Source organism: Lycium barbarum, chromosome 7 (assembly GCF_019175385.1).
Source record: "Lycium barbarum isolate Lr01 chromosome 7, ASM1917538v2, whole genome shotgun sequence".
Classification (NCBI taxonomy): Eukaryota; Viridiplantae; Streptophyta; class Magnoliopsida; order Solanales; family Solanaceae; genus Lycium; species Lycium barbarum.
Window position 1 is genome coordinate 125878933 of NC_083343.1, and position 11541 is coordinate 125890473.

Below are 11541 nucleotides of genomic sequence, written 5' to 3' on the forward strand. Positions count from 1 at the left end.
TATTAATTTTGAGATTAAATTTATTTTGTATCTGATTAGAGATATTAGCTAAAACAAAAAATTTGATATAACTTGTCCAATATAAAAGGTGCAATTGAGTGCATGTTATAATTCTGATTAAAAATATAATATCTCCAATCAAACATAAAATATTTTATACGGGGTTAACAGGCTCAATCCCTAAAAACAATTGGCCCCTAAAAACAATTGGCCCTTAATTTTGGTTATTTTTATACCATCTTTTGTGTGAGACAACATTCTCACGATAAAAACACAAAAAACGACTAAGATGTCCCTCCCAATGCTTTCTCCTGAAGTCCTTTAAAAATTTAAAGTTGAATTTTAAAATAAAAAATTTACCCCAATAGAAAGTCGAACATGTTTTTTATCTCATACCTTGTAATTTGTATATCCCATTTTTATAGCATGCTTGGTCAATATTGTAAAATCTATTATTTGAAATAATGTTTTTTGTCAGAAGTCATTTAAAAAAAAACTAGAGAGTAGCAATTTGCATTTTGGTTAATCTATTTCAAAAGTATTTCACTAATTTTAGAGCAATTATTTATCGTTGATCAAGATTTCAAAAGTGCTTCTCGAAAAAACTATCTTTTTAGCTTCTGAAAAAAACTTTGAAAAAATAACCATTTTTAGCTTCCCGGAAACTTTTGTCAAACAAACTATTGATCTAATGACTCAAACATCTACCAGTAATAGTATTCACTGAATAATCCCGTCAGTGTTTGATTTCTGTATTGTAATCTCGTCATTATAATTTTGATATAACTTATTCACCAACCAAGCAAACCCCAATGTACTTCTTCTCATTAAGTGATGCTTCTTCTTTGTTATTTTAATGATGACAAGAACATATCTAATTGAAATATTTCTTACAGTTTTTTTTTTTTTTTTTTGTATCAAAGATATAATTAGACAAGTCCAAAATCAAACTGAGTTATATCTGACTTGGATTATAGTCCAGAAGGAGCTTTGCCATGTGATGAAGTGGGAAAGAGTAGACAATCATTTTTTTTGTGCGGATTGGCCTTCAAAGGCACTGGTCTTTAATTTTGCCCCTCAAATTGATGGTTTTTAATTTTTGTCCGTCGTTTAATATTTTGAAGTTCTGGGTTGGAATTTCAGCTCAGTAAAAAACAAAAAAATTGCAAGGCAGAAGTTTGTAGCAAAATTGGGCCTATTCAGGCAAAAATTAAGCTTTAAGTCAAACTTTTACCCAAAATTAGGCCTTAAGGCCCAACTTTTGCCCAAAATTAGCCCTATTCGGACTAAAGTTAAGCCTTAAGACGGAGGTTTGTAAAATTCCAACTAAGAAAAACCCTACCTTCTGGTGAAGACAAAACTCTGCCTTACGAATCCAAACTCTACCTTATGATTTTTTTTTTAAAATTTTTTGACTGAATTGAAGTTCGAACCCGAAACCAAAGAATTTTTAGCGAAGGATAAAACTTAAAGACCACCAATTTGAGGGACAAAAATTAAAGACCAGTGCCTTTGAAGGCAATCGTGCAAATGACTCGTAGACAATTAGGCAGCTTAAACCATTCAGATATTCAAAGCCCAAAATCAAGATGATACTAATTGATAAAACCATTTTTTCGTGCGGATTGACCTTCAAAGCCACTGGTCTTTAATTTTTGTCTTTCTCTTAATATCACGAGGTTTGGGGTTTGAACTCCGGTTCAGTTAAAAAAAATTCACAAGCCAGAGTTTTATAGTAAAATTAGGCCTATTCGGGCAAAAGTTAGGTCTTAAGACAGAGTTTTACAAAATTTCAACTGAGTAAAAAAATAAAAAAACTGATGAGGTAAAGTTTGACTACAAATTCTGTAGCAAAACTCTGCTTTGCGAATTCGAATTCTATCTTGCGATTTTTAAATTTTTTTTTGACTAAATAGGGGTTCGAATCCGAAATCAAGAGATTTTTAGTGAAGGATAAAAATTAAACACCACCAATTTGAGGGACAAAAATTAAAGACCACACCGAATGAGGACAATCGTGCAAATTGCCCTTGATAAACAATGCAATCGAACGAAGCATGGTCACGGAAAAGGAGATGGCAAAAAAGCAACCTAGCTATTCAGAATATTCAAAGCCCAAAAAAATAAAATAAAAGATGCAATACGAGGAAGCATTATCAAGGCCTAGTTGATGAAGAATTGCCTGCCCAAACAGTCAAGAACAACAATTAAAGTCATTACAAGTTTCAAGATTGATGGAATTAAAAATCTTCGATTCACTCATAAATTAATTCCACAATTAAAGTCATTACAAGTTTCAAGATTGATGGAATTAAAAATCTTCGATTCACTCGTAAATTAATTCCAAACACCTCCTCAGAACTAATCAATCAAAATTCCTCTTTATGTTGGAGTCGGTGCATTCAAATTTGTTGGAGACAAATATGTAGGTCATAATGACTATCTAAACCGATCTCTATCATTTTATACCTTGGAAAGCTTACTATCATTCATTTTATACAACGAATTGTATTCTTGTACTACAAGTGTATCAAAATAAAAGTAAGGAGAGTCAGGGATATAGTTTCTTAATTTCTTTTGTGACATTTAATAAAAATTACAAGGTAGAATTGAATTGCCGGTGATGAACGAGTAAAATCACAATAAATAAATAAATATATAATTGACACAAAATTGTGAACCCGTTAAAAAGGCCTCGTGACTCAAGGAGATTGGGTTGAGCATCACACCTTTTGCGTCTCTACACTTTATCTTTTTTCATTATAATCTCATATTACTTGAGTTATTCGATGTTTTATTTGAGAAAGAATGGTTCTATAAGTGCAACTAATCAAACGTAGTCCGTTAATTTTTATTAATCAAAAATATATTTTTTATTTTTAATAAAATATAATATTGGTTATTACGCGAAGGTTAAATTTAACCAACAACTCATGTGAGCTGTATAAAAAACGTAAAAATGGGAGTAAAACTGGTAGGCCATAACCAAATCTTAATGATGAGAACAACTATCAACTTTTGCTACTTTTAATGAATTTTTTTATACCAATAATCAATGTATGTTTTTACTTTTAAAATCTTAATCCAACTATGTCTCTTGTTGCAAGTACGAAAACTATGATATAAGGAAAGCAAGAAAAATGTACACTCCATCGTTGCATGTGCACACAGTGATGGTAGGAGGCAAAGGGTAGATTTTGCTTCCCTACGGCGGGTTAAACTTCATTGATCATTGGACTTACATCTTTACTTTTAAGGTTTAGAATTAAAATAATCATTTTTTCATACATTAAAAATTATGCGGTTACACGATATATTTGAAGGACTAAAATAATCACTTTTTATATACATTAAGGATTATTTAGGTTATTAACATAATAACATACACAATGTAATTACACAAATGAATCTAAAGTAATAGGGTAGAGAGATTGATTCCGACAAGACTCTTGAATCAAATAAAATTTAACCAAATCAGTAAAAAAAGAAAATAATGATAGCATAATAACAAGATAAATAAAACAATCCAGGTAAACATGTAGCTTTAAAATTAAAGAATTGCGTGGTATATACGGTAGACTGAGCCTGTTTGGATGGGCTTATGGCTTTAAGCTGAAAACAGCTTATAAGTCAAAAAAAATAAGTTGGGGTAGCCCAACTTATTTTTTTTGGCTTATAAGTTGTTTTCAGCTTATAAGCTGCTTTAGATAAGTTAAGTCAAATTGACTCAATTATTTTTTTGAGCTTATTTTAAACACAAAATGACTTTAAGCTGGTCAGCCAAACACTCAAAAAAGCTAAAAACAGCTTATAAGCCAATCCAAACGGGCTCTAAAATAGTTTCTTTTTTCATACATGTTGGACTAAAATAATTGTCCCCTTTTTTGACCTTGATTGTTTCTGGTTCAGCATTTTGTCGGTTCAATGATTTGTAAAGTTTTAACTTTTTGGTAACCCGACTGGTCTTTTCATATATAGAGCCCGTTTGAATTAGCTTATAAGTTATTTTTAATTTTTTTAAATATTTGATTGATCAACTTAAAATTATTTTTTATTTAAAATAAAATAGCTTATAAGTCAAATAAAATAAGTTTAAGCCAAATAAAATAAATTAAACTTATTTTTTTTACTTATAAGCGGCAAACAGCTTATGATAAGCCCATACAAACAGACTCATAATTGAAAAATCTCCCCTTTTGTCTTCAATTGTTTCTTGATCTGTAAAATTTAGCTTTTATCCTATATGTAATTTTGGTAACTCTACTGGTCTAGTGGGGTTTTTCCTTTTTGATTTTTATTCACACAAAGTTGAAAATTTTGCTTTTTTTTTTTTGCCCCTTCAATTTTGTCTGGTTCAGCATTTTATCGATTCAATGATCTGTAAAACCTTAGTAACTTTTATGCTAATCTGAATTTTAGTAACTCAATTTGGTGTGGGGTTTTTTCTTTTTCTTTTTTTATTTTTATTCATACAGAGTTGAAAAATTCTCACTTTTTATGCTAATCTGAATTTCTGTAACTAGACTGGTGTTTTTTTTGGTGTGGGGTTTTTTCCTTTTAGATTTTCATTCACAGTTGGAAATTGTGATGGTGAATTCTGAGAGCTTAAGTGAGTCTGCTGCACCAGTGGCGACAAAATATGGTGTCACAAAGCCATTATCTCTTGCTGGACCTACTGAAGCAGATCTTGAAAGAAATGTAGCACTAGAAAAGGTACTTCTTTTTTATGCTTTTTGTTCTAAAGTTATATGAGTTGTGATTTCAATTTGATCATGAATTTGTATTGACTTTTCAAGTTTTGTGGTGATTGGGAAAGTTTATGAGGGAATCAGAATTGTATGAGAGTGAGGTAGAGACTGCAAGGAGAGAAGAAGTACTGCGGCAACTTGATGAGGTAATTGAACCTCATTAAAGAACTTTACCAATGTATATTTATCATGAATTTGATGAAACATGCTCTAATTGTTTGCCAGGAATGTCATGGACTAGGAAAACTTAAGTTTATGCGATTATTTATGTTTATCAGGAAATTATAAGACTTAATTGAGAAGCTAAAGAAGGGGTGGTAAGTTGGGAGATTGGTTTCTTGTTGTCGATTTCAGTTTTGGATTTGGATGCGTTAAAAGTACTTCAATGAAATAACTTCTCATTGGCTGGATAAACGATGAAATGATAAATCAATTGTGCATATAGTTATATAAACAGGCTTAAATTATGGACTAAGATCTATTTCATGTTTCTGATGAGTGATGACAATTGCTGTAAGTTTAATATTTGTGTGTCAGCTGTTGCCTTTTGAGCTTGTAGGGTATGTTGTGGAAAATTAGCTCTTTCTAGCTTATAGTAGTTTGTGTTAGTTCTGTAATCTAGGGCTTTAGTTTCTATGAAGTATTGAGAGAAATTTGGGGAAGCAATGGGACTAATACAGTTAGAATCAAAGTGATTACTGTTCAAGTCAGATGTATAGAATTTTGTTCATAAGTTCCCTTGCTGATGGATTTAATACATGGTAGAATATGACAAAAAGGACAACGGGAATGCTGCAAACCATGTGGTACTCATGCAGATGTTACACAGAAGAATAAAGCTTTAACACAAGTAAAATTCTATCTATGCTCAGGATAGCTTCTCCTTCGAAGCATCTTCTATTCTTTTCCTTCTAAGGACGACACAGAATACATAGAGAAGTTGAATCCCTTTACAACAGTTCTTAATTGCTTTTAGAATTGGGTGACCTCTCTAGCTAGAAAGGCATCCTGGATATTGTTTTCTGGTTCACGCATAATTTTTGTAAATAAAGAGGCACATGTACATGACCATTTTTTATTTGACTGAGCAGAGGCTTAAGGTTTAAAATATGACTTGCCGCTGAAATTTGGTTCTTGGTTTTACTCTCTTAGATCTGGTAATAAAGGAACTATTTATCCCTGAAATGAGCTATTGGTGTTCTTATCCTGATCTAGTTGATAAACTTGTACTTTTCACATCACAGTGAGTTGGTATATCTTCTTAATTAACTGTGTTTGTTTAACATGAATTGCTTGTTGTACTTGATTACCAAATCCATACGTGATATGCCTTTTTGTTTTGGTCTGTTGCGCTTCAGTTTTATACCAAAGTTTTGATGGAGGATGAAATTGGGGCGTTTTCTTTGTGATTGTATTTGAAATGTCCATCTAATTTTGGTCTTAGCTCCTTACAATAATCCCTTTAATGTACTGTCCTACCACTTGCTATCCGACATTTGCATCCTGAATTTATTTCATATGTCCGTAATAGCCAACTAATATTGTTGGATTCTCATAATGTGACTTATCCACGGAAGTGTAGTGAAAGAAGTTGGTTACTATTCTGTTGTAGATTGTAAAACAATGGGTGAAACAATTGACTCGCCAGAGAGGCTACAAAGATCAAAGGGTTGAGGATGCAAATACTATCATAGTCACCTTTGGCTCTTATCGTCTAGGGGTAAGTAAAAGTTTCAGCATTTATGGAATTTACGCGGTAGTTAGTTCTTCCAGCAGCTTAATAGAATCTCCTTTTCTGGATGTTAATTATGCTTCAACCCTCACCTGTAAAATTGACACGCCCTCTGCTGGGTTTATGTTCCTGGCATTCTTCTTAGTGGAGGTTGTGCTATGAATTATTTGGACCATTTTATGCAAATTTCAATGCTTAATCGGAATAAAATATACTTTGACCTCTTGCATTATCTCTCAAATATTTAACTGGGACAACTTAGCAAAGTCTTAGATGGAACCTTTAGAAACTTTGTAACAACACCACTAGTCACGGACTTCCAATTTATTCCTTTTTTGCAATTAGTCACTATGTGATCTTGTGCTGCTCCTTTTTCTGTGCTGCAAGTTCAATCTTGGTTAAATAAACCAATGGACTTAGATTTGTCCGATATCTCATTGGATTATTAAGTAGTTGAACTATTTTGCCCTAGAATGGAGGCAGTGCTTGTTCTTTGGTCTACTTACGGTGATGAAGGAAGCTTTTAGATTATAGTTCTTGTAAGGTGATCAGTAGAGGGGAAAAAAAAAACATTACACCAAGCTTGTTGGGACCAGTAACGTGAATCCTCAGTATCCATGCTAATATCTATCTCAATCTACTATTCAATACTTTAGATTCTCTAACACTGGAAGTTCTCAACATTTTCTACTGACATACAAATCTCTAACAGTATTAAACGCATATCCAATGGAAGTATTAGATAGATGAGTATATACCTATGATATAGGCAATAGGCAATAGATATACTCGTGAGTTGTATTGCAAAGAAAGTTTTACTAAAGTTAAAACAAAATACATGGTTTAGGTTATTTGTTGTTATATCCAAATTTAATATGCTTCATCAAACATCTGATAACAAATGCAAATAATATAGTGACTATATCCACAGTATTAAATTCATAGTGTATAAAGATCAATAGGAAAGCAAACATCCAACTCATCATATTCATTTTCTTTATTTAAAAAGGCATTAAAAAATATGAAAATAAACTTGGTGTAGTCGCTGAAACTGTAGTTAATGTAGTTTTATTTTATTTGAGCATTACAAAACACATGTTTAACTTGTTGGTTCTGGATACAGTTTGTCTCATGTTATAAAGATGACAAAATAATACAGTGCGGTTGGCTTCTATTTTTCTTAAAGTTAGAGATGTCTTTATCTTATAGAAACTGAGTGGCCTCTATGGTCACTATCTTGATGTTGTGGTTCAACAAATGCATAATTTGGTCAAAAATTGTACGCCTTGCAGGTTCATGGACCAGGAGCTGACGTTGACACATTGTGTGTTGGTCCCTCTTATGTCAATCGAGAAGTGAGTACAACCCATTGGTTAAATCTTTGTTGTTCGGTCCAGTGAACATAATACAATTTGATTAAAAATGTTCCTTTTTGTTTTTACCCCAATTGGCTTGGCATTGAGGTTTAGTTTTTTTTTTTTTTGTGTGTACCTATGCAGGAGGATTTCTTTATCATTCTTCATGATATTTTAGCTGAAATGGAAGAAGTTAGTGAACTTCAACCAGTTCCTGATGCTCATGTCCCAGTTATGAAATTCAAATTCCAAGGGATATCAATTGATCTTCTTTATGCAAGTATCTCTCACTTGGTTGTTCCTGAAGTAAGTTGGAATTAAGTTCTCATGGATATTCTTTATTTGTGTACTTTCCTTACCCCCCCCCCCCCCCCCCCCACCAACCTTCTTTTTTTTTACCTTTTCGAAACTAGTTGTATCTCAAGGTTCTTGTGGATGTTGTTTGTAAGGCTGGTGCTTGAAGAACTAGTCTACTTGGATTCATTCATTCAATGGAGAATATAACAGCCTTTTCATTTACAGTGTGTATTTAGACTGTGTTCCACGTTTTTGAACTGTACTTTTCTTGCAAGCTCTGGATATGCAATGTGTTGTTCTTGGATTTGTTATTCCAGAATTCAATTATATTGTTATGCTGAATTGAATTCAACTCCAACTTGTAATTTTGATTTGACAACAGGATTTCGAAATCTCAGACCGATCTGTACTCTACAATGTGGATGAACCAACTGTTCGAAGTCTCAATGGTTGCCGCGTTGCTGATCAAATACTGAAACTAGTTCCCAATGCTAAGGTAACCATCAGTGTTCCTCCTTTCCTTAAATGATTGATCTTTTCCATGTTTACTTAAACTTTTGCAGCACTTCCGCACAACTCTTAGATGTCTGAAGTTCTGGGCCAAAAGACGCGGTGTTTATTCCAATGTGAGTAATTAATTTCTCCAACCATCTCAGTGGTCTCTCTCTCTCTCTCTCACACACACACACACGTATTTCAACTAGGGATTCCTTTTGTTTGGTCATAATCTTTCTCATAAATTTGACAGATGGTGTCATTCTTAAAAATTATCCCATTCTGATTATGATTTCCTGGTTTGCCTCTGCTGTGCTTCTTATTCAGGTTACTGGATTTCTTGGTGGGGTCAATTGGGCTCTTTTGGTTGCTCGCATTTGCCAGCTTTACCCCAATGCAATCCCTAGTATGCTTGTTTCTAGGTTCTTCCGTGTTTATACACAATGGCGTTGGCCAAATCCTGTGATGCTATGCCCAATAGAAGAGGATGAACTTGGGTTTCTTGTTTGGGATCCGCGCAAGAATCCTAAAGACAGAACTCATCATATGCCAATCATCACTCCTGCCTACCCTTGCATGAACTCTAGCTACAACGTTTCACCAAGCACTCTTCGAGTAATGATGGACCAATTTCAGATTGGTTACAAGACTTGTGAGGTACGCTATAAAGGTTCAGTATTCTTTCTGCCTTTCTCCCTCTTCTTCTGACTAATTTTAATAAGTAGTGAAGATGCTTTTAGTTTATTCTTTGGTCCAGGATGTTGAGTTGAATAAAGCACGGTGGCCTGCTCTTTTTGAGCATTATTTTTTCTTTGAGGCGTACAAAAACTATCTCCAGGTTGAGATCGTTGCAGCAAATAATAATGATTTGTTAGCTTGGAAAGGCTGGGTGGAATCCCGGCTTCGGCAACTAACGCTAAAGGTGAAAGTTGGTAGTTTTTTGGTTCTCTAAGGTTTGATGAGAATTATTAGCACAGAAAGATAAAGTTTGGGAGGAAAGATCTAATTTCCTTGTCCCTTTTTTTTTTTTTCTTCCTGATTCTAGTGATGGAATGTGTGGTTTTTGGTTGATGCTTTGCAGATAGAGCGGGACACCAATGGGATGTTGCAGTGCCATCCTTATCCTAACGAATTCGCAGACACGTCGAAGTCATGCCCACATTGTGTTTTTTTCATGGGTTTGCAGAGGCAAAAGGATGTCAAAGTACAAGAAGGTCAACAGTTTGATATTCGTGGAACAGTCGATGAGTTTAAGCAAGACGTAAGCATGTACTCTTATTGGAGACCGGCCATGGAGATCTATGTCTCGCATGTTCGTAGGAAGCAAATTCCTGCCTATGTCTTTCCTGATGGGTATAAGAGACCACGGCAATCTAGAAATACAACTCAGCATACTCCTGAGAAAGATGCCAAAGGTTGCGTGTCTCCTGAAGAAAGGCATTCAAAGAGGAAGCAGGAGACCGAAACAGTTGATGTACAGTCTGACAAACTGGGGAAACGTGCTTCTATTAGTCCTCAAATTATAGGAACTGCTCCTGCAAGTGTTTCTCGTTGGTCAGGCAAATCCTCACAGATAGTCATTCCGGAGGAGTCAAAGCTGGAGATTAAGACTGCTGACCTTCAGAACAGAAGTTCTGATGATAAATCAACAGGGGATACTGGGGAGTAGAAACCACACCCTTCTGAGTGAAAATTCCAGCCTGATAGTTTAGATATCACCATGTCAAGGAATTTGTCGGGAGTTATGAAAGAAGGTTTTTTTTTGACCAGTCAAATATATACATCCTTCCCTAGCCAGGAGGCGCGTAGTACTTGTGAAAAATTGTGCTCTGTAGGTGCCCCAGCTTGGCAGCCTACGCAGAATGACAAAAAGGTGGATGATGATGATGAGCAGGTCAATGGACCAGGTACACTAGCGGTGGGAGGTGGGGGTGGGATGGAGTTGACGGGTGGTCGTATCAAATTCCAAAGTTCAGAACCTTTCTTGCAAGGAGATTTCCTCTGTTTGTGAGTTTTCGCTTGGTAATAGTAGCTGATGGCGTGAATCTGGAAGTTTTGGGTCTTTGCAGGGTGATATAAGCTTGGCAGACTGGATTGCACTACTGCGGGATGGACATCGAAGTGAGAATGGAGCAGTACACTGCACTAGATAGCAAAATATCAGTGAAACTAAGGCATCAAATCTACGTCGCAACAAAGAACCAGCAACAGAGGTGAACGGCAGAATCAACATCCAAAACAGCTGCTGCTCCAATTTACCCCCAGACAACAAAAATCAACAACCGCAAACGAGAGATTTAGCAGCAGCACCAATAGTTGCTAAATCTGAAGTGACCAGTTAAAGCAGCATATAAACAACAAGAAGCTATTGAGGTGACAAAAGCTTCATAGGCCCGAGCGAGAGACCTTGAGAGAGAGAACATGGAGGGGAAGGCTGAATGCTTAAGGGGCTACTATAGGAGGCTAGGCAAAAGTTTTAAGTTACACACACTTGATGAATTTTTACATCATCGGTGTTATTTAACCTTTTATAGCAAGCACTTACAATTTATTGTATATTGTCAATGAATGTTTCTCAAATAGAGTTACTTGCAGTTACCCCAGTGCTACCTGATTGTTCCTTTACTCCGTTATTTTATTATCTTGCTGCTTTTTCTTCTCTCATTGAGCCCGGGGTCTATCGGAAACAGCCTCTGCGTACGCTCTACCCTCCTCAGACCTCACCTGGTGTGATTATCTTGGGTATGTATGTTGTTGTAGTGCATAGAACTCAAAACTCTTTTACTAAACGGTGAAGTATAGCTCTATTTGCCAAAAATATTGAACCGTCTTAAGTATAAAACACAGGCAAAAGAAGTGGTTATGCCATTTAAATAATCCGATTAAAGGATCCCGTCTCCTTTGAAGTAACTCG

The 11541-nt window shown here is 35.0% G+C and overlaps 1 protein-coding gene across 4 annotated transcripts; it reads left to right on the plus strand.

The window, feature by feature from the left end:
• The first annotated feature begins 4175 nt into the window (after positions 1 to 4175).
• On the plus strand, positions 4176 to 11236 carry LOC132604219 (nuclear poly(A) polymerase 4). 4 transcript variants are annotated; one of them, XM_060317626.1, is made up of 10 exons: positions 4177 to 4713; positions 4817 to 4894; positions 6361 to 6468; positions 7773 to 7835; positions 7980 to 8141; positions 8515 to 8628; positions 8696 to 8758; positions 8955 to 9284; positions 9385 to 9549; positions 9709 to 11236. In XM_060317626.1, exons 1-10 carry the CDS (start codon positions 4588 to 4590, stop codon positions 10294 to 10296), a joined length of 1797 nt encoding a protein of 598 aa, XP_060173609.1. In that variant the 5' UTR covers positions 4177 to 4587; the 3' UTR covers positions 10297 to 11236. The 4 variants fall into 4 exon arrangements, with proteins under 4 accessions (XP_060173610.1, XP_060173609.1, XP_060173611.1 ...); XM_060317628.1 differs by having other exon boundaries at positions 4574 to 4713; positions 4797 to 4894; XM_060317627.1 differs by lacking the exon at positions 6361 to 6468 and having other exon boundaries at positions 4176 to 4713.
• The last annotated feature ends 305 nt before the right edge of the window (positions 11237 to 11541 follow it).